Source organism: Macaca fascicularis, chromosome 5 (assembly GCF_037993035.2).
Source record: "Macaca fascicularis isolate 582-1 chromosome 5, T2T-MFA8v1.1".
Taxonomy (NCBI): domain Eukaryota; kingdom Metazoa; phylum Chordata; class Mammalia; order Primates; family Cercopithecidae; genus Macaca; species Macaca fascicularis.
Window position 1 is genome coordinate 40,114,731 of NC_088379.1, and position 22,447 is coordinate 40,137,177.

General features: G+C 38.9%; 1 protein-coding gene across 4 annotated transcripts in view; it reads left to right on the forward strand.

Moving 5' to 3' along the window:
- Positions 1-22,447, forward strand: part of NSUN7 (NOP2/Sun RNA methyltransferase family member 7) — a 54,757-nt gene that overhangs the window by 30,394 nt on the left and 1,916 nt on the right. For 3 of the 4 annotated variants that reach the window (XM_074039665.1, XM_045392288.3, XM_074039666.1), the window contains 4 exons: positions 5,048-5,191; positions 8,800-8,901; positions 13,181-13,298; positions 21,352-21,475. In XM_074039665.1, the coding sequence (XP_073895766.1) occupies positions 5,048-5,191; positions 8,800-8,901; positions 13,181-13,298; positions 21,352-21,475 (488 nt within the window). The remainder of the gene's footprint in view (positions 1-5,047; positions 5,192-8,799; positions 8,902-13,180; positions 13,299-21,351; positions 21,476-22,447) is intronic. The other variant, XM_065544926.2, reaches the window with a different exon arrangement.

Sequence of the window (22,447 nt, forward strand, 5' to 3'; positions counted from 1 at the left end):
GCAGCTACTTTGGAAAACAGTTTGGCAGTTTTCCAGTAAGTTAAACATAGAGTTACTATATAACTTAAGAATTCCACCTTTAGGTCCATACTCAAGAGAACTGAAAACATATATTGACACAAAAGCTTGTATATGAAAGTTCATAGCAGTGTTATTCATAATAGCTAAAAGGTGGAAATAGCCCCAAATGTCCATCAAATGATGAGTGGATTTAAAAATGTGGTGTATCCATACAATGGAAGAGTATTTGGCCATAAAAAAGAATGAAATCCTAATGGGGCAAGATGGATGAATCTTAAAACATGATGCTAAGTAAGAAAGCCAAACAAAAAAGTCCTCATTTGTGATTACATAAATGAGGGGAAGAGGACAATATCCCAAATAGGCAAATCCATGGAAACAGAATAGATGAGCAAATGTGATGGGCTGGGAGAAACGGTGAATGCAGAATGACTACCAATGAGTATAGGGTTTCTTTTGGGAGTGAAGAAAGTGTTGTGGAATTTGATAATAGTGACGGTTACACAGCTTGGTGAATATACTCAGAAGAACCCCTGAATTGTATACTTAAACCTTAAGAAAATCAATCAGAACCAAAAACTAGACAATTTATCAATTTATCTTAGTGGGAGATTTTAACAGACCTCTCTCAAATTGAAAACAAATTAGTAAGATAAGGAACTATATAGAAGATGGAAACAACATGATCAGCAAGTTAACCAAACTAACATATGTAGAACTCTGTACCTAGCAACTGCACAGCACACATAAATAGCAAAAATTACTACATACTGGGCCAGGAAGCAAGTTTCAGTGACTTTTAAAGGACTGAAATCATACAAAGTTGTTGTTGTTTTAGAGACTGGTTCTCACCGTCACCCAGGCTGTAGTGCAGTGGTGTGATCCTGCCTCACTGCAGCTTCATCTCCTAGGTGCAAGCAGTCCTCCCACTTCAGCATCCCAAGTAGCTGCTATTGTAGGCACATGCCACCACTCTCAGCGTTTTTTTTTTTTTTTTTCTCTGGGTAGGGACAAGGTCTCATTATGTTGCCCAGGCTGGTCTCAAACTACCGGCCTCAAGCGTCCCTCCTGCCTCAGCTTCCCAAAGTGCTGGGATCACAGGCATGAGCCACCACACCTAGCCCATAATATGTTTTTCAGCCACAGTGGAATCAAGCCAGAAATCGATTAAAAAAAAAAAAAAAAGAAGGAAATCCCATGACATTTTGGATTCTTTTATTTTGAGATGGAGTTTCACTCTTGTTGCCCAGGCTGGAGTGCAATGGCGGGATCTTGGCTAACTGCAACCTCCGCCTCCCAGGTTCAAGTGATTCTTCTGCCTCAGCCTCCCAAGTAACTGAGATTACAGGTGCGTGCCACCACGCTCAGCTAATTTTTTGTATTTTTAGTAGAGATGGGGTTTCACCATGTTGGCCAGGCTTATTTCGAACTCCTGACCTCAGGTGATCCACCCACCTCAGCCTCCCAAACTGCTGGGATTACAGGCATGAGCCACCACACCCCGCCACACTTTGGAATTAAAATGACATACTTCAAAATAATTTATCAGTCATAAAAGAAATCACAGTGGGAATTAGGGAATATTTTGAACTTAATGATTGTAAAAATACATGTTAACATGTAGAATGCAACTAAGGGGGAATGTTGTAGCCTAAAATACTACCATTAGAGAAGAAATAGTAAAGATTGATGATGCTTACATGCATGATAAGAAAGTTAGAAAAACAGCATCAAATAAACCTGATGGAAGACTATAATAAAGATGGCAGAAATTAATGTTATAGAAAACAAACAGCATCTCTCTCAACAAAACCAAAAAGTGACTTTTTAAAAGAAAATAGAATTGATTCATCAAGAAAAAGAACATAAAACAATTCAGTTATCAATAATATCACTGCAGATCCTAGATACATTTAAAAATACAATAAAAAGATACTATGAGCAATTTTATGCCAATAAACTTGAACATTTAACTGATATGGATTCCTGGATAGACAACTTGCCAAAAGTGAGAAATAGTTTTGGAAAATCTGGATACTCTTGGATCTGGCTATTAAGATCTTAAGATTAATGGCTATTAATATCTATTGAATTCATAACTGAAAATCTTCCCACAAGACAAAAAGTTTTTTAAAATTTTATTCCTATATGGTATTGTCACAGAATTCTGCAAATAATTTAAGGAAGAAATAATACTCTTTCAGAGAATGGAAGGAGAAACTACTTCCCAGTTCATTTTATAATCTCGATGAGCTTGCCCTTTCCTTTTATTTATTTTTTTGAGACGGTGTCTCGCTCTGTCGCCCAGACTGGAGTGCAGTGGCGCGATCTCGGCTTACTGCAACCTGCGCCTCCCAGGTTCAAGCAATTCTCCTGCCTCACCCTCCTGAGTAGCTGGGATTACAGAGGCATGCCGTCACACCCGGCTAATTTTTGTATTTTTAGTAGAGACGGGGTTTCACCATGTTGGTCAGGCTGGTCTCGAACTCAAGATCTCGTGATCCGCCCGCCTCGGCCTCCCAAAGTGCTAGGATTACAGGTGTGAGCCATCGTGCCCGGCCGAGGTTGCCCTTTCCTGAGATGGGAAAGACTGTGGTACAGTTAGGTTTTAGTTATATTAGGTTTAAGATGCCTGTTAGACATTAAGTGAAAATGTCAGGCAGGTATTTGGGTACACTCTTTTGGAGTTCAGGGGAGAAGTCTGTGTTAGAGACACACATTTGGGATTTGTAAGCATTTACATAATATTGAATGTCACGATCACTAAAGAAGTAAGTTTAGGTAGTAAAGAAATCTAAAAGCTGATTTCTGGACACTCCAATACCTAGAGGTTAGGAAGCTGAATAAGAGGGAACCAGCAGAGGAGCCACAGAGAATTAGAAGAAGAATCAAGAGAAAGCAGGTTCAGAAACTGGGCCAGTTCTTATTATTGCCTCTCAGCTCTAAACCCACACTTTGTCCTGTCTTGCGATGCTGGGACTGTGCTCTGATTCTCCCTTTCTCCATTGCCAACTGCCTCTGTCATTAGAGGGTGCCGGAGAGACTTTGTAAGACTGAAAGAGGAAGAAGAAAGGACTTTTCTTCTTCCAATGCTTGTTTATCCCTGTGGTGGCTGTGTAGAATCCTGGCAGTGTTTACGACAGCATCTTCCTTTGGTATCATGCCCTCTTCTCAGAGACCCGAATCTCAGCCTGGTCTGTGTTGAGTGTAGGGTTGGGGGCAGGGAGGTGCTCCGCTGAGTTTCTAAGTTCCTTGTTCACTTTTCTCTCAGTCTTGGGGCTGAGGGTGGGAATAGTGGCTGCTCTCTTCAGTTCTTACATCTGTACACATTAGAGTTTTCAAATAGTTGAGCAGTTTTTACCTACTTAACAAGAGAGAATAGGAACTACTGGGGAGCCAAGCAGTAGAAGAGAGGAAATTTCTCCTTTTAGAAGTATTCCAGCTAATAAAGGAAAAAGGCGTTTTAGAATTAGAATGTGAGTGTTTTGCAACCCCTTTGGTGGTACCACAAAGGCAACTGAGTGGAGGAATATCATGCCATCTATAAGTAGTTTTGCCCCTTTCCGTCCCCCAAAGGAAAAAATATTGGTCTTCTAAGGATTCACTTACTAATTTACAGGAAGTACAGAAAATAGGAACATGTTAAGCTGCATTCTAGGAAAACAGTTAGCAAAATCCAGACAGTGGGAAACCCTGGCAGGGCAAATAATGAAGTTTCAGTAAGAAATAAATGTTAAGAAAAAATGGAGGGAGAACCTGTAGCTGAAAAGAAATTTAAAGTAAGACTGATCAATTGCCATGTATGTACCTTATTTAGATCCTGATTCAAACAAAAAACTTTTGACATGTGTGAAACTATTGGGAAATGCGAGCCAGATTAGATATTTGATGATAATAAGGAATTATTTTTAACTTTTTTGGTGCGGTTACATTTTAAAAGAAGATTTTATCCTCTTAGAGATATATGTGGAACTATTTATAGATTCAAAATAATAGGGGGCTGGGTGGGAGGGGCTGCATTGTACAGATGAAACAAGATTAACCATGAATGGTTCACTGTTGAAACTCTGTGATGGGCACTTGAGAATTTATTATATTATTATGCCAAATTGCAGATGTTTGAAGTTTTCTAATAAAATGTTTAAAATAGTGGCAGGGGGCAAGAAGAAAAGGACGACTCTATTGAAAGAAAAAACAATTTTAAAAGACACGGAGAATAGGAAGAGGGAAAAATTGATGAGGCAAGAGAAAGGCAGCAGGTGGGGACATATCAAGAGTGATTCTTCAGCAGGTGAGGGGTGTGATAGGCACTGCAAAAGTGGAGGGTTGGCTGTAAAATAGGGGCACAGATGACTATAATGCAAGGGAAGGCAGACTCTTAGGCTAAGTCACAGGATCCCTAAAGTTCTGATTGATGTTTTACACCAGTTTGTATGGATTCTGTACCTTGGACTGGCAACTTATAAGTGCTTCTGATAACCCTCCCCTACCTTTTTTTTTTTTTTTTTTCCTGGAGAGTAGAACATAAAAGGGGATAAAGAATGGGAGAGGGAAATAACCAATATTGAGCCCTTGCTATGTAATAGACACCATGCTAAGCTTAACTACTTTATCTTAGTCTTCACCACAGTTATATGAGGTAGCCATCTCATTTTATGAAGAAGGAAATGGAGGCTCAGGGATATTAAAATGCACAGCTAGTAAAGAGTGAAGCTGGGAGTCAACCTGAATTTTTCTGCCTCTGAAGTCCATTTCTCACCTACTATATATCCTGCAGTTCAGAATGAGAAATTTAATTTTAAATTTCAACATCATTTCAGGTGAAGGAGAAAGCATTCTATTAATAGGATTCCTGTATTAACTTTGGGTAGGTATCAGAGAAGAATAGCTCTATTTTCTAACTACATCAAAATGAATTTTTGTGAGGTTGAGGATTTAAAAATGTACAATAAATAGATATAGTCGCATACTACATTAAGATTTTTCATTAATATTTTACATTAATTTTTCTGTGTTTTTTCCCCAGATATTGAAATACTTCGTGAGACATTTATTAACATTGAATCAAAGGATCACAGGTTACAGAAAGTTAAAGTGATTTTGCTGTTACCTCGTTGTTCAGGACTGGGTGTTAGTAATCCAGTAGAATTTATTTTAAATGAACATGAAGGTACTTGTTTTAATTTCTAAATTATTGAAATTAGTTGACAGTTTAAAATATAAAATTATTTAAAATCATTAAAATAGCATATCAAATACATCTGATAAATAATAGCAACCATATATAAAGTACTTAATATGTGTAAAGTCCTTTACCTCTGTTATCTCATTTAATCCTTATACCAATCTAATAGACCAGGGTGATATTAAAAATATTTAATAATTGGAATAATGTAGGCAATCAGAAAAGATCCTGGCCAGTATGTTATTCTGAATATACCAGAGCTCTTGATGTGAGTGTTAAAATTTACCAGCACTCTATAGATGAAAATACTGAGACTCAAAGATTGATTCATTTTTCTCAGGTCAAGGAACTAGAGAAGAGCTAGGATTCAAATTTAGATTTGTTTGACTCTAGAGCCCCTATGTTCTAAACATGATCCTAATTAAATCATAAACAGATTATTTCAAACTCAAAGGTGTCTTAATCTCTAGGATGTATGCTTTATGAAATGAATATCTCAGACTAATTATAGGAGCATTTACATTTAATTTTATTGGCTTTTAAATACATTTAAAATAATTATTATTTAGCATTAACATTTACTGAGAACTTAGATGTAAGGCCCTGGGTGTGGCACTTTTCTTGGATTATTTCAGTAAGTCTTCACAAGAATTCTGTGAAGTAGTAACTTGTTAACTTCTATTTTACAAATGAGGCATCCCAGGCTCAGAGAAGTTAATGAAGTCTCCTAGGATAATGGGGCTAGTAAGTGGCAGAGCTTGGATTCAAATATAACCAGTCTGACTCTGAGACTGGCACTTTTAATGACTCTCTTAATCACATTATATTGCTCCAAATTAAATGAAACTTATTCTTATCCCTTGCTTATATTGAAAGGCATAGATAAGGTTAGTTAGAATATTAGAAACAGAAGACATTCCATCAACGTACAGAATATAGTAACTGTTTTCTATTTCTAGCAAGGACAGAAAGAGGAGGAAAAGAAATGGAGGGAAAGGAGCTAATATTTATTAAACACAACAATGTCCCAGGCAATATTCTAGGTAGTGTTCACATACTGTCACTTAGTATTCACAATAACTTTTTGAGGATAGTGTTCTTATAATTGTAGAGGAAAAAAACCAAGACTCAGAAAAATTAAACAAGTTGCTTATGATCACGGAGCTAGTAAGTAGGGAAGCTGGGATTCAAATTCAGGTCTGTTAGCACATTTTCTTTCCACTAAAAGACACTGTCTTTAACTGGGTTTACACTGTACCACATGGAATTTTGACTTGCTATAGAAAATTTCTTTCCGGAGAGACTTAAACAGAAGAATAACCAATTCAGATGGTAGAATGGTAGGTAGGCTGAGAAAATTTCTAGATGAACTTTAAGAAATAATCAAAGAACAATTAGTAGACACTAAAAGAAAAGGGGGAAGGAAAAAAGGGGGAATAAATAGCAGCTATAATAGGCATAGCAACTAGAGCTCAAAACTGTGAGACTCTGGCCTTATCCTGGGCCATTTTGAGGTGGAAATCCAGAAAAAAATAAACCACAGATTAAAAATAAAGGCTAGGGGAGAAAAGCCTGAAGGAAATTACAAATAAGGAAAGGGGGGAAAGGAAAACATTTCCTAGGTACTGGTAATGTTTTGAAAGCCTTGATGAGGAGATGATAGGATAAGCTAAGAAGTGGTCACATCCTGAAGCAAGTGGGCTTTTGAAGGAACCTGTACTCTGAGGAGCTAAAAGCCAGAGCAAATAAGGAGTTGCTGACCTAGTGGCTGTGGTGGGAACGTGGAACATTAGTCAGAAACAGTGGAGGTGAATCCAAAAGATTATTTTATTAAACTTAGATACAAGGAATTAGTTTTAAAAACATTAACATTGAAAAATATTAGAACCATTGAGGAATATATGAGGAATATATGAAGTTGGTCCTTGCTAAAAAGACTTGAAATTATTTTAAGATAGAATTAAAGAAGTAGATGATATGGCTTTAGAGTATAATAATTTGTAATAGTCCTTTAACAAGTAATGGAGAATTTTAGAATAGAGAAAAAAAAATGTGAAATGTAGGCTAGGCACAGTGGCTCACACCTGTAATCCCACCACTTTGGGAGGCTGAGGTGGATAGATCAGTTGAGGCCAGGAGTTCGAGACCAACCTGACCAACATGATGAAACCCTGTCTCTACTAAAAATACAAAAATTAGCTGGGCATCATGGTGTGCACCTGTAGTCCCAGCTATTCAGGAGGCTGAGGCATGAGAATTGCTTGAGGCAGAGGTTGCAGTGAACCGAGACTGTGCCACTGCACTCCAGCCTGGATGACAGAGTGAGATCCTGTCTCAAAAAAATAGCAACAACAACGATAACAAAAAACAAAAAACCCCTCATGAAATGTAAAACTAAAAAATTGGGAAGAAATGGAGTTTAATTAACCTTTAGTGATATTATTGGTATGGGCAATAGCCACATGCATGGTATAAATAATTGGCTGTCATACTCTAGCGAGTTCTAGAGAGGTAGTATAATACAGAGTTTAGAAATTTGGGCCCTCTGGTTAGATTTCTGAGTTAGAATCCTGGCTGTCCACTTAGTAGCTATATAACCTTAGACAAGTTGTTTAATGTATGTTTAAACAATTATCTTAATGTTAAAAGGGATAGTAATTCTTCAAGTGGTCATTAAAATAATCTACATAAAGTAGTAGCATTGCATTCAGTATGTCTTCATTAATATCAATACATATATTTAAATTATTTTTTAAAAATTAAAAAATGTAAGACATTATTTCTTAATCTGTTATGAAGACATAACATTTGCTTTTCTGAATTTTTTCTTCCAAGGTTTCTTTTGGAAAGTTAGTATTTTAAACTATATCCTAGGCCGGGCGCGGTGGCTCAAGCCTGTAATCCCAGCACTTTGGGAGGCCGAGACGGGCGGATCACGAGGTCAGGAGATCGAGACCATCCTGGGTAACACAGTGAAACCCCGTCTCTACTAAAAATACAAAAACTTAGCCGGGCGAGGTGGCAGGCGCCTGTAGTCCCAGCTACTCGGGAGGCTGAGGCAGGAGAATGGCGTGAACCCGGGAGGCGGAGCTTGCAGTGAGCTGAGATCCGGCCACTGCACTCCAGCCTGGGTGACAGAGCGAGACTCCGTCTCAAAAAAAATAAAAAAAAATAAAAAAAAAAAAATAAACTATATCCTTGTATGTTCTCAGATCTGACTATAGCCCATTTGCTTTTATTTTGGAAAATAAATCTTATTTTCTCTTTCCAGTGTTAGTCTCGAGAACTGACTGCATTTTCTCTGTGTCTAAATGACTTATATGACTACTTGGATGACTATCTCATAGCAACTTGCAGAAAAACAATATTAAATATTTTCAATATTTTTGAAAAGCAATATTAAAATGAAACAGAATTAACTTTATTGTTCTAATTTTTAAGTCAACATTTCAATGTCTATTTAGTTGTAATAGATATTTTCCATGAAACACTTTTATTGGTAGGCAAAATGATTGAAAAATTATGTGATGCTAACAATATGTAAAAAGTTTTTAATGGTGCTATATTTAAAAGCATTTCTTTTTAAAATTCAGATACAGAATTCCTTAAAGATCACTCTCAAGGAGGCATATCAGTGGACAAACTTCACATTCTTGCTCAACAGCAGTACGAACAGCTAACACATGCAATGAAATGTAAGTTTGTCACAGGCACCATCTTGTTAAAATACGGTGTACATTTTAGAAATATTAGTCTTTCATGATCTATTATAATCAAGCAATGAAGTGTGAGCCATGAGCACATTTTCCAGAATCTTACTGCCTTCAAATAACAAAATATTTATCTTTACCAATTTAATCTCAGTTTCTAGAATACATGCTTTACTGTAATTTTAAACAGGTTAGCAAGCATAATTTACTAATTTTGTAATGCCGAAGTGAAATAATTATGTATATTTATAATTGTAGTTTCAGCTTTCCTGTTTCTTCTCTTGGATTTCTTACTTGATATAATTTTTCTGTTGTCATTGTGCCTACCCCTAACAACTCTTCTACAGTCCAAATTTTAGCCAAACTCTTATTTCTCTTAGTGCTAAGTAGAGAACAGAGAGGTGAAATCGCAGAGAAAGCCTAGACCTCTTGATTTGAAGTTTGAGTAACAAGGCGGCACTTTGAGTGATTTATATCATTGCTTTAATAACTTTATTTAGATTTTGAGTACCACTGCTTTTCGACATATGCACACAGAAATCTAGATGTCTCTGAGAAATTAATAAGCTTTTGTTAATTCCATATATATTTATAAAGTGCCCACTTTGGGTCAGGCATTAAGCTGTATGTAAGGTGTATCAGTGTTAGCAAATCCTGACCTGCAAAGGCTTAAAGATAAATGGATGTGTGCATAGACCCATCTATATTATGGGTATAGATCTATGGGTATAGATCATTCAGTAAATAAATACATAAACATACATGAGGTAGAAATAAGGCCTATAGAAGTCACAGAGGTCACAGCTTGCCAGGAGTGAAAGCAAAAAATAAATAAGTAAATAGAAAGCACAGAGGAGGCCTTTTCTTTTAGTTTATATTGCTAATAAATATTCATTTGAACATGATATGAATATGATATGGGAAATAAGTTGATTAGAAGATCAGGAATTTGGTAAATAATAAGCTGATCCTTTTTAATTAAATTTTAATTAGATAGTTAAAGCTTAAAAAAGCTTCAGAAAGAATCTGAAAAGCAAAGGGATTTTAATGACATAAGCTCTTTTATGATGCCAGATAAACATAAAATTTGGCAACTCTTGAGATTATGACAGTTTATATTACTAGAAGACATACTGTAAGTCAAAACAAGTTGTATTTAATTTTCCCTTAAGAGAATGCTATGTTAGGTAGTTAAGTATGTAATCAGGGGTTTGACTCCAAATTTTGATAGAACTCACTAAAAGCCCCATTTGAAATCAACCACATAAACGATAATTATGTAATCTGTCATGGAATTAGAGTAAAAACAAGTATTTAAAAAAACCAAAACTAACTGTGCTGAGTCCTCATTAGTTGTGAAAATGATTTTTAAATATTTGAGCACTTATTGCTTACTTATTATGTGCCAGGCACCTGCTACTTACTTTATATGTACTCTTTTATTTAATAATTACCAAACCTTCTTCCTTAGCTTGCATGCTGTCTTTGACGAGAGCAACAATGGGGCCCGGGCACCCCTAATTCCCTTGCCCTCTAAGACTCACAGCCTTGCCACTACTCTCTAAAATCATAAGTGCGGGCCAGGAGGGTGGCTAATGCCTGTAATCCCAGTACTTTGGGAGGCCAAGCCTGGCGGATCACTTGAGGCTAGCCTGGACAACATGGTAAAACCCCATCTCTACTAAAAATACAAAAATTAGCCGGGCTTGTTGGCGCATGCCTGTAGTCCCAGCTACTTGGGAGGCTGAGATACGAGAATCACTTGTTATAGTGAGCTGAGATTGCGCCACTGCACTCCAGCCTGGGTGACAGAGTGAGACTCTGTCTCCAAATAAATAAATAAATAAATAAATAAATGGGCTGGGTGTAGTGGCTCATGTCTGAAATCCCAGTGCTTTGGGAGGCCAACATGGTAGGATCACTTGAGGCCAGGAGTTTGAGACCAACCTGGACAATATAGTGAGACCCTGCCTCTACAAAAAATTTAAAAAGTTATCTAGGCATGGGGGCATGCAGGCTACTCGGGAGGCTGAAGTGGGAGGATCGATTGAGCCCAGGGCTTGGAGGCTGCAGTGAGCCATGATCACCTCACTGCACTCCAGGGCAACAGAGCAAGACTCCGTCTCTAAAAAAAAAAAAAACAAAAACGAATAAATCAAATTATAATAAACATGTCTTCTTATATCCTTTATACCTATTAATGACAATTAACTCAAGAGGCCCCGACTCCAGGTCATTCCTCATCTCCTATACTCTGGTCTCCATAACTCTCTTCATATTCCTTTGTCCACATCTCACTCTGTGCTCTCTAGAATTTATAGTCCTTCATTGAGAAAAATTCCCTATATTTTAACTTATTTGAATGTCCTACGCCTACGTAAAACATTCCTGTATCTTGCCTTTCCCCTGGGAACAATGTTTCCTCAATCTTTTCTCTCCTTTTTTGAGCTATTACCATCACACATTCACTCCTGCCACTAAACTGAAATGGTCCTGTGAGGATCACCAGTGATCCCATGCTGTTGCATCAGTTCCCAGCCCTCATCTACCTTGATCTGTCTGTGGCAGTTGACAGAAGTGGTCGCTTTCTCTCCCTTCACACACTTCCATCACTTGTCTTACAGGGCACCACCTTCCAGGCCTTCTCTCTGGCTCCCCCTTCTCCGTCTCCCTTACTGGGTTCTCTCTGTCTCAACACCTTGTTTAACATGGAAGTGTGCCACAGTCCATGCCTTGGATCTTTTTTCTCTGACTATATTTACTCTTTTGGTGATTGTATCCAGTCTCATGGTTTTAAACACCTCTATGTGACTCCCAAATCTATATTTCGTCTAAACTTCCTCTCGAAACTCTTAGCTTGTATTTCCAGCTGCCCTCTTGACATCTCCACTTAGGGAATCATAGTCATCTCAAAGCTGGTATGTCCAAGATGGAAGCCCTGATCTTCCTCCCGCCACACCTGTTCCTCCCACAGTACTGCCATTTCAGTTAATGATAGTTGTAGCCTTCCACTCGCTTAGGCTAAAAACGTTAGCATTATCCATGATTTCTCTTTCATATCACAGCCAGTCTGTCAGTGTATGAGGTACATTCAACTTATACCCAGAATATATCCAGCTACCTCCACCACTACCACGGTGTCCAAACCACCATCAACTGTAATGACCTCCTAATTTCTCTACCAGCCTCTGCCCCTGCCCTCTACACTCTATTCTTAACATAGCAATTGGAGTGATCTTGTTAAAACCCATCATAACCTGAGTAAAAACCTAAGCCCTTCTGGTTGCCCACAAGTCCCTGTACTATCTGGGGCTCAGACTATGCTTTCTGACTTTGGCTCACTACTCTCTCTTCATTCCCTCTGCTCTGATCAAACTGGTCCCTTCACTTTCCTGGAACATACCAGCACCATGTTGACTTCAGGCCTTTACACTGGCTGTTCCTTTACCTTAGAATGCTTTTCTCTAAATAGCTCTGTGACTGGTTCCTTATCTCCTTGTAGTCTACCCACAGTTTGCCATCTCAACAATGCTTTCTCTCCCTGCCCTATTTCACACTATTTCTCCTGGAACTCTCTATCCCTCACCCCTGCTCTGCTTTTCTCCATAGCATTGATCACCTAAGAGTACTATATAGTTTTCCTATTTATCTCTGTCTTACTGTCTTTCTCCTCTACTAGAAAGTTAACTCTACAGGGGCATGGATTTTTGTTTGTGGTGTTGTATCCCAAAGCCTATAACAGTGCCTGTCTGGCAGGTGGTAGGTACTCAATAAGTATGAATCAATGAGTGAATTGCAGGTGGTAGTATTACCTCATTTTATGGATGAAAAATGTAAGACTTTAAGTAATTTGTCCAGGTTCATAGAGCAGTAAGTGACAGAATTGGGATTCACCTCTAAGTCTGTCTGTTTCTAGAATCCTTTAAACTATTTAGGCGATATTGATTGTAGAAGAATGGGCGGAAGTATCAAGTTCATGGTAACTTGCAGTATTTATTTCTTTGTGTTTATAACTAAGTTGGCCTCATTTTTTGTTGAATTTTCAATTTCCATACAATCCAGTTAGAATGACTTTACTTACTGGCCACAGACTAAATTACTAAGACAAGCTTTTGCTTTGAAGGGAAACCATTCAAGCACCTGGGGAAATTATTCTCATCAGAACAATGTGGTATTAGTATCAAATAGATGTTTGGAAACATAGCACATTTGTATAGGATTGTTAATAGCATTGTTACAGTCATTGCATCTTCTTCTAATATAGTTACTAAAGCTCAAGCAGTTGTTTACTGCACATGTTCAGTTTGTCCAGAAGAAAATGAAGCTGTTGTTAAGAAAGCACTGGAATTTCAAGACCTTGGGAATAAAGTACAACTTTATAGGTAAGAAAAGGAAGGATTCTTCTAAACAACTCAAACAAATATTTTTTAAAATGAAAAATATCATATTCTAAGTTGTATAAAGACATTCTACTTTTTCTTTTTAAAATTATACTTTAGTATGATACAATTACCTAACTTCTTACAAATTTAACATAGATTCCATAGGGCCTTTTTCTTTTTCTTTCTTTTTTTTTTTTTGAGATGGAATCTTGCTCTGTCATCCAGGCTGGAGTGCAGTGGCACCATCTTGGCTCACTGCAACCTCCGCCTCCCAGGTTCAAGCAATTCTCCTGCCTCAGCCTCCCAAGTAGCTGGGATTACAGGCACGTGCCACCACGCCTAATTTTTGTATTTTTAGTAGAGACGGGGATTTTACCATGTTGGCCAGACTACTCTCAAACTCCTGACCTCAGGCTCACTGCAACTTCCGCCTCCCAGGTTCAAGCAATTCTCCTGCCTCAGCCTCCCAAGTAGCTGGGATTACAGGCACATGCCACCACGCCCGACTAATTTTTGTATTTTTAGTAGAGATGGGGATTTTACCATGTTGGCCAGGCTGCTCTCAAACTCCTGACCTCAGGTAATCCACCTGCCTTGGCCTCCCAAAGTGCTGGGATTATAGGTGTGAGCCACCACGCCCGGCTCCTCTAATTCTTAATATGCATATTGTCTGCTCCCTCCTTTTAACTTGATATTTTTCCTTTGCCCATTTCACAAGTGGGCATATTAATCACACCTCTATTTTCTTTCTTGTTGACTTTCCTTAATTAGTAGCTCCTTTCAGTAGCTAAGAGCCAACCTCGCGTTCGGAGAGCTCCTCAACGTAGCATTAGCTAAATCATCATCCAGTGGCAAAGGGTATTATTGAAGGTATGCAACCAAATTGGTGAATGTGGAATGTGTGCCTCTTGATTTGCTAGGAATAATATTTTTAAGAATATGATATAACTGGCCTGGCGCGGTGGCTCACACATGTAATCTCAGCACTTTGGGAGGCCGAGGCGGGCACATACCTTTACCTCAGGTGTTCAAGAGCAGCCTGGGCAACATGGTGAAACCCTGTCTGTTTAAAAAAAAAAAAAAAGAATGTGATATGGCAAACATGGAGGAATATTGATTTTATTTCAGGCAAGCCATGATTAATGATTAATCTATAGCATAAAAGATTGGTTTGAGATTTGAGCTCAAATTGGAGAGTATATATTGAAGATGTTTATAACTACTTGTTGGGGATGCTGTCAAAAGAAATTATGCTCACTTTGGGAGGCCAAGGCGGGTGGATCACAAGGTCAGGAGATTGAGACCATCCTGGCTAACACAGTGAAACCCCGTTTCTACTAAAAATACAAAAAAAAAAAAAAAAAAAAATTAGCCGGGCGTGGTGGCAGGCACCTGTAGTCCCAGCTACTCGGGAGGCTGAGGCAGGAGAATGGTGTGAACCCAGGAGGCGGAGCTTGCAGTGAGCTCAGATTGCGCCACTGCACTCCAGCCTGGGCAACAGAACGAGACTCTGTCTCAAAAAAAAAAAAAAAAAGAAATTATGCATTACCTAGGGAATTATACCAGACAGCCTCTAAGAATCACTTCTTAGTACCCCAAAGTGGTAGAATTTAGAGTTGAAAGCAATATTACATGTCATTTAATCTCATCACCTACCTATTGCTTATATTTCTTTTTAATATCCCAGAAATATTCAGCTCATTTTGGACTTCGGCTGTCATGATAAAATTTGCAAATATGTAATTTTTTTGGTTCCCTATTGTAAAAATTTCACATTATAGAAGTACTAACTTAAAAAGGAAGCCTTTTTCCAAATGGCATCCTCTTATATATAATTGTTCTTAACAATTTGATTTATAGCCTTCTAGATTTTTCCACCACCACAGAATGTGCTTATTTTGTTTTAATTGGTATTGTCAAATTACTATCAAAACATTCACTCTTATAAGCCTGTTTCCCTACAGCTTCACAAATGCTGAGCTTCATCAGACTTAAAATCTTTACTCACCTGTGGGGTGAAAACATGAGATCTCATTACTGATTATATTTTCATCTCTCTATTACTGAGGTTGAGCATGCTTCCTGTTTACTGATTGGTCATTGTACTGTGGAGTGGTTAAAAGTAAGGATTCTAGAGCAGTGGTTGTCAAACATTTTTGCTCAAATTATCCTTAAACCTTTTTTTTTTTTTTTTAGTCAGAGTCTTGCTCTGTTGCCCAGGTGCAATCTCAGCTCACTGCAACCTCCACCTCCTGGGTTTAAGCAATTCTCTTGCCTCAGCCTCCCAAGTAGCTGGGATTACAGGCATGCAGCACTGCCCCTGGCTAAGTTTTGTATTTTTAATAGAGACAAAGTTTCACCATGTTGGCCAGGCTGGTCTTGAACTCCTGACCTCAAGTGACCCACCTACCTCAGCCTCCCAAAGTGCTGGGATTACAGGTGTGAGCCACCGCACCTGGCCCCTAAACATTTTTGAATAACTATATATCTTGTTCTTTATTTTAGAGTTAATATCTAACATTTTCATCATAAGTTTAAATAGCTGCAAAATATATTACTTCTGGAACATTATGTTACATATGTGTTTTAAATATATTTCTGTTAAATGTTTGGACCTGCAGATTTATTTATCTTATTTGATTTATGGGAAAATGCTAAATTTGTTACCTGTTTTACATAACTAGTTCTCATTGTCAAAACCAAATTTACCTTGTCAGAAAGTCTGACTTTATTCTTTAATTCAAATAAACATTAATATTCTCTTGTGATTTTCTTCTAAATTTGAATTCTAAGATAGATATATAGAAATAAGGAAGGGAAAGGGAGGGAGGGAGGAAGTGAGTGTGGGAGGAGAGGAAGGGAGAAAGGGAGGGAGGAAGGAAGGGAGGGAGGGAGGGAGGAAGGAAGGTTTGCTGAGTTTGATACCCTCTTAAAGATTTCTTACCTAAACTCTTGCATTGCCATGGGAGAAGGGGGCCACCTTCTTGAGTTGTCCCGTTGTTAGCATCCTGGAGATGTTAATATCCCAGGACAATATACCTTTTTTGTTAAGTGGGAGAAGGGTATTGTGAATGGTGAGGTGGCTGTAAAAGGTGGCTGTGAAATATAGTTAATGATATTACCTACATCATTAGATCCTTGTGGAGATTGAATATATTAAATTAACACATGAGCAGTATCTGGCATATAATAAATGTTCAATAATTTTAAATTGTTATTGTTGTTACTGTTTATTTATAAATTGCATGTTCATGTACTTTCCCACTGTTTTCAACTGGATTATTCTTTTTCTTCTTTTCACATGTCTTATTATATATTAGGAAGAGTTGCTGTTTTCATATGAATTACAGATATTTTTCAGATTATCTTTTTATTTTTAAATAAAAACTTGAATGAAAAAATTGCTTTATAGGTTGAGCATGGTGGCTCACGCCTGTAATACCAGCACTTTGGGAGGCTGAGGTGGGTGGTCATTTGAGCTCAGGTTTTCGAGACCAGCCTGGGCAATGTGGTGAAACCCCATCTCTACAAAAAAAAAAAAATACAAAAATTAGCCAGGTGTGGTGGTGCAATCCTGTAGTCCCAGTTATTAGGGAGGCTGAGGTGGGAAGATTGCTTGAACTCAAGAGGTCAAGGCTGTGGTGAGCCGAGATCACATCATTGCACTCCAGCCTGGATGCCATAGTGAGACTCTGTCTCAAAAATAAATAAATAAATAAATCAAATTTAAAAAAAAGAAAAGAAAAAGTAGTTGCTTTACAGCAATTTCTGTGTAGACATTGGATCAATGTTTACCTTATGGTTTCTACATTTTGTGTTATGTGGATTCCTAGCTTATGAATGCTTTTATCAGTTTTCTTATATTACTTTTATAATTTCATCTTTTTTATATTTAAATAATTGAGTTTTCTGCTCTTTATTTTGGTAAAAGACTCAAGTATGGATCAAGGTTTACTTTTTCCCCAAATAATATTTCCTTGGCCCCCGTTCCCCATTGATTTAAAATGCCATCTTTTAAAAATATGCTTTAAGCCCATGTATACTTCTGTGTGGACCTGTAATTCTATTCCACTGACCTTTGGCTATTTCTATACTAATATGACAGTGCTATAACTACTATAGTTTTAAGTGGGTTTCTTCTCAAATTTTATTATTTTTTTGTTACGGAAACTCCACCCACAATCCAAAGATGCATAATTAAGTGGTTAACAATTTCCTTCCTATATCTTGCCACTTCTAAGTCCTAAAATATCCCATTAAAGGGATGAAGTAGGGTTTTGGAGGTCCCTTGGTGAGCTAGGTGTAACCTCTTTGTCCCTTTTTATTATGTGATGGTCTAGAGGGGCACTTGGAGAGCTGGGGCAGCAAATAGGAATAAGCCCAGAAATTTTGGTATTTTTACTGCTGATACAGCCACACCAGCAAGTACCAGCTGAATACCAACTACATGGATGTGTGTGTTTATATTATGTAATAGATATACATTAAGTATAGGTAACTATTCCTATTTTAATAAGCTTTTTGAGATGTAATTCACATACTATGCAATTCACCATTTTAGAGTGTACAGTTCAGTGCCTTAAAATATTAATACATTCATGAAGTTGTACAACAATCACCACTAACTAATTTTTGTATATGATATGAGTTAGGAGTCCAAATTCCTTCTTTGCATGTGGCCATCCAGTTCTCCCAGCAACATTTGTGGAAAAGACTATTCTCTCCTATTGAATGGTCTTGGCACCCTTGTTGAAAATCAGTTAATCCCAGCCTGGGCAACATAGAGAGACCCCATCTCCACAAAAAATCAGCCAGGTGTGGTGGTGCCTACCTGTAGTCCCAGCTACTCAGGAAGTCAAGGCTGTGACTGGGAGACAGAGCAAGAGCCGGTCTAATACAAAAAGAAAGAAAATAGAAAACCCACTAATCATAGATGTGTGGGCTTATTTCTGGACTCTCATTCTATTCTCATTCTATCCATTGATTTATATGTCTATACTTAAGCCAATAGCACAATAACAGGTTTTCAAAATCACTAATGGGGCCAGGTGCTGTGGCTCATGCCTGTAATCCCAGCACTTTGGGAGGCCGAGGTGGGCGGATCACCTGAGGTCAGGAGTTCAAGACCAACCTGGCCAACATGGTGAAACCCCGTCTCTACTGAAAATACAAAAATTATCTGGGCGTGGTGTCAGGCGCCTGTAATCCCAGCTACTAGGGAGGCTGAGGCAGGAGAATCGCTTGAACCCGGGAGGTGGAGGTTGCAGTGAGCCGAGATCATGCCATTGCACTCCAGCCTGGGCGACAGAGTGAGACTCCATCTCAAAAAAAGAAAAAAAGAAATCACTAATGGATGCCTAGTTTTATGAAAAGCCTTTGCAGCATTTAATGATATGATCAGATGTTATTTCTCATCTGACATTTTAACATGGTGGTGAATTAGTCTTTTCTAATAGTGAACAGTCTTTGAGCCTGGGGTCTAGGTTGTGTTCTGTGTTTTGATTTTCTGTTACCTAGTAAGAGTGGAGGGCAGGAATGTGAGCAGTGCATGAGAGGTCTTAGTGTGCACGCACCAGAGTACATGCTTCTCTGGTCTTAGTACTCATTATGATCATCAGTATCTGCATATGCCTGGCTTCTGATGGTTAATTTGCTCACCTGGTCTCTATTGTTTCAGGATCCTATTATTTTCATTGTTGTCAGTGAGCCAGTTATGTCACTGCATCCCCTACTGTCAGCCCTGGCTTGCAGAGGAAAGCCACTACCAAACCTCTCAGTGCTGTGGTGCCCCTCTCACCAGGCCATTCCTTGTTGCTTGATAGTGGGTGTACTTTTGGGATCCTCCTCTCAATATAGCCTTCTGGCTGGTTTTCCAGCCTTAATAGTATTATCCATGGTAGCGAGCTCACTTCTCCATCCTCTTGTTCCTTCCTCCACTGCTTGCCATCTGCAGCCTGGCATTGCTTCCTCGCCTAGTGTGAACCACTGTGTGTTCGTTTTCTATTTAAGAAATTACCTCAAACTTAGTGGCTAAAAACATCTATTAATTAGCTCACATAAGTCAGATATGTCTGGTATGGCACAGCCAGGTTTTCTGCTCAGGATATGAGCTAGGCTGAATTCTCTGGAGGCTCTGGGAACAGTGTACTTCCACACCCATGCTTGTGTTTGCAGGACTGAGGTCCTCGTCTCCTTGCTGCTGTCACTTGACTGCTCTCCACTCCTAGAGGCCACTTTCATTCCTTGTCCAAAGGCTCCCCCATCTGTGCACCTGCAGTAGCCGTCATAGCATCTTGTGTTTTGAATCTCTGACTTCTTCCATGTCTGACCTCTAGACCCTGATTTCAAAGGTCATGTGATTAGGTCAGATCCACCCAGATAATATCCCTATCTTCAGGGTAACTAACGTGGGACCTGTCCTACATCTGCAAAATCCCGTTTGTCATGTGTGTTAGTTTCCTGGGCTGCTGAAAGAAATCCTCCAAACTTGGTGGCTTATAACAACAAGCATTTATTCTCTCATAGTTCTGGAGGCTGGGAGTCCTAAACCAAGGCATTGGCAAGGTGCTAGCCGGGTGGATTCCTCCTGGGGCCTGTGCTGGAGAGGCCTGTCCCCTGCGCTCTCCCAGCTTGTGGTGGTTGCTGGCTGTCCTTGGTCTTCTTTGGCTTGTAGCTCTGTCACATGGACACTATTATTATTATTATTATTTTGAGATGGAGTCTTTCTCTGTCACCCAGGCTGGAGTACAGTGGTGTGATCTCAGCTAACTGCAACCACCACCTCCTGGGTTCAAATGATTCTCCTGCCTCAGACTCCCAAGTAGCTGAGATTAAAGGCTCCTGCCACCACGCCTGGCTAATTTTTGTGTTTTTGAGCCAGAATTTCGCTCTTGTCGCCCAGGCCGGAGTGCAATGGTGCAATCGTGGCTTGAACCTCCCAGGTTCAAGCAATTCTCTTGTCTCAGCCTCCTGAGTAGCTGGGATTACAGGCGTCTGCCACCACACCTGGCTAATTTTTGCATTTTTAGCAGAGACAGGGTTTCACCATGTTGGCCAGGCTTGTCTCGAACTCCTGACCTCAGGTGACCCATCCACCTGCCTCAGCATCCCAAAGTGCTGGGATTACAGGTGTGACCCACCACACCTGGCCGAATTTGTGCATTTTTAGTAGAGACGGGGTTTCACCATGTTGGCCAGGCTGGTTTCGAATTCCTGGCCTCAAGTGATTTGCCTGCCTCAGTCTCCCAAAGTGCTGGGATTACGGGCATGAGCCACGGCACCCGGCCAGGACACAATGATTAATAAAAGATTTCCTGATAGTTTAATTCATATAGAATAGTGTTTAATTGCTTTGACTTATTACTAAATATATTTTAATGATATAAGCCTGGAAATAGAATCATTTATTATTCATGAATGAACCACTTACTAAGAAATGATAAATTCAATATTAAACATAAAAACCAAAAATTTCATTTTAAATCTATTCATGATTTGAGATTTTTCTTACAGTCTTTGTTATATACTTTCTTGAACACTATATAACTCATCTATTAATCCTCAAAAAGTGGGAAGAAGAATGTAATTAAAGTGATAGGCTATATTTTTATATTGTAATTGTGCAAAACATAACCAAAAGAAAATGTTTTCTCCTTTGTATTTTGAAAATGGTAGAAATATAGGCAATTTTGGATAACTTTGTGATTAATGTACATGTTTACCTGCTTTGATAATGGAAACCTCTTACTAACATATTAATGACTTTGGGAAGGTCAGTTTTTAGTTTGTTAAAAATTTGTTATTCTTGGCATAGTTGGTTAAAGATGGAGAATCTGGGATTTATAATAAATTATGAACTAATATAAAATATTAGAGTTTTTAACTTATAATAGTATTTAGGGAAAGGCTGCTTCAGAATTGTGTTCTTGATTGGAATTTCTGTTTAAATGATTAGTAAAGTATACTAGAAAAAAATGTAGCTGCAATTTACTTTCTTCCTCTCTTGGCAAAGAAGCCATTCTAACTGCTGAATGCTTGTTCCCGTCTGCTGCAGGCTTAGTCCTCCTGTTCTTCCACTGTGCTCCTTAAAGGAAATTCAATTGTCTACTGATAAATTTTTTAGAATGGAACCATCTGAAATTACCAATGGTTGTTTTCTTTCTATTTTAACAAGGGAGGTAAGGAAAAAGAAAATCCTAATCCATGTCATACTTTGGAATTAATAAACTACAAAGCCTCATAAGAGTAAGCCAGAAACTGTGCACATTCTGTAAAGATGTGTTTGCATTTCATAAACAGCTAAAGGGCAGCAGCAAGAATGACCGCTGTGTGGCAAGTAAGCCCTGTTCTTTTTTTTTTTTTTTTTTGAGACGGAGTCTTGCTCTGTAGCCCAGGCTGGAGTGCAGTGGCGTGATCTCGGCTCACTGCAACCTCTGTCTCCTGGATTCGAGCGATTCTCTGACTCAGCCTCAACCAAGTAGCTGGGATTACAGGCGCCCTCCACCACGCTTGGCTAATTTTTGTATTTTTAGTAGAGATGGGGTTTCACCATGTTGGCCAGGCTGATCTTTAACTTCTGACTGAACTCGTGATCCACCCACCTCGGCCTCCCAGAGTGCCGGGATTACAGGTGTGAGCCACCGCACCCGCCAGCCCTGTTCTTTATACTTCCCCAGAGTGTTCCTCTTCTGCCTGGCTGCCTCCCCCACCTCCCCAAGCATTTTGTCAACATCTAGTGCATCTTCCCTCATATGTAAGAAATAAGCAGGCAGGTGTGGGGGCTCATGCCTGTAATCCCAGCACTTTGGGAGGCTGAGGTGGGTGGATTACCTGAGGTCAGGAGTTTGAGACCAGCCTGGCCAGCATGGTGAAACTCCTACTAAAAATACAAAAATTAGCTGGGCGCGGTGGTGCATGCCTATAATCTCAGCTACTCAGGAGGCTGAGGCAGGAGAACTGCTTGAACTTGGAGGTGGAGGTTGCAGTGAGCTGAGATCTGGGAGGTTGCAGTGAGCTGGGCAACAAAGCAAGACTCCATCTCAAAACAAAACAAAACAAAACAAAACAAAAAAACAAACAAAAAAAAAACAACCCCTGTGATTCTTTTTTTCTATCAGGTATCAGGTTCATAAATGGGGAAGTTTACATTT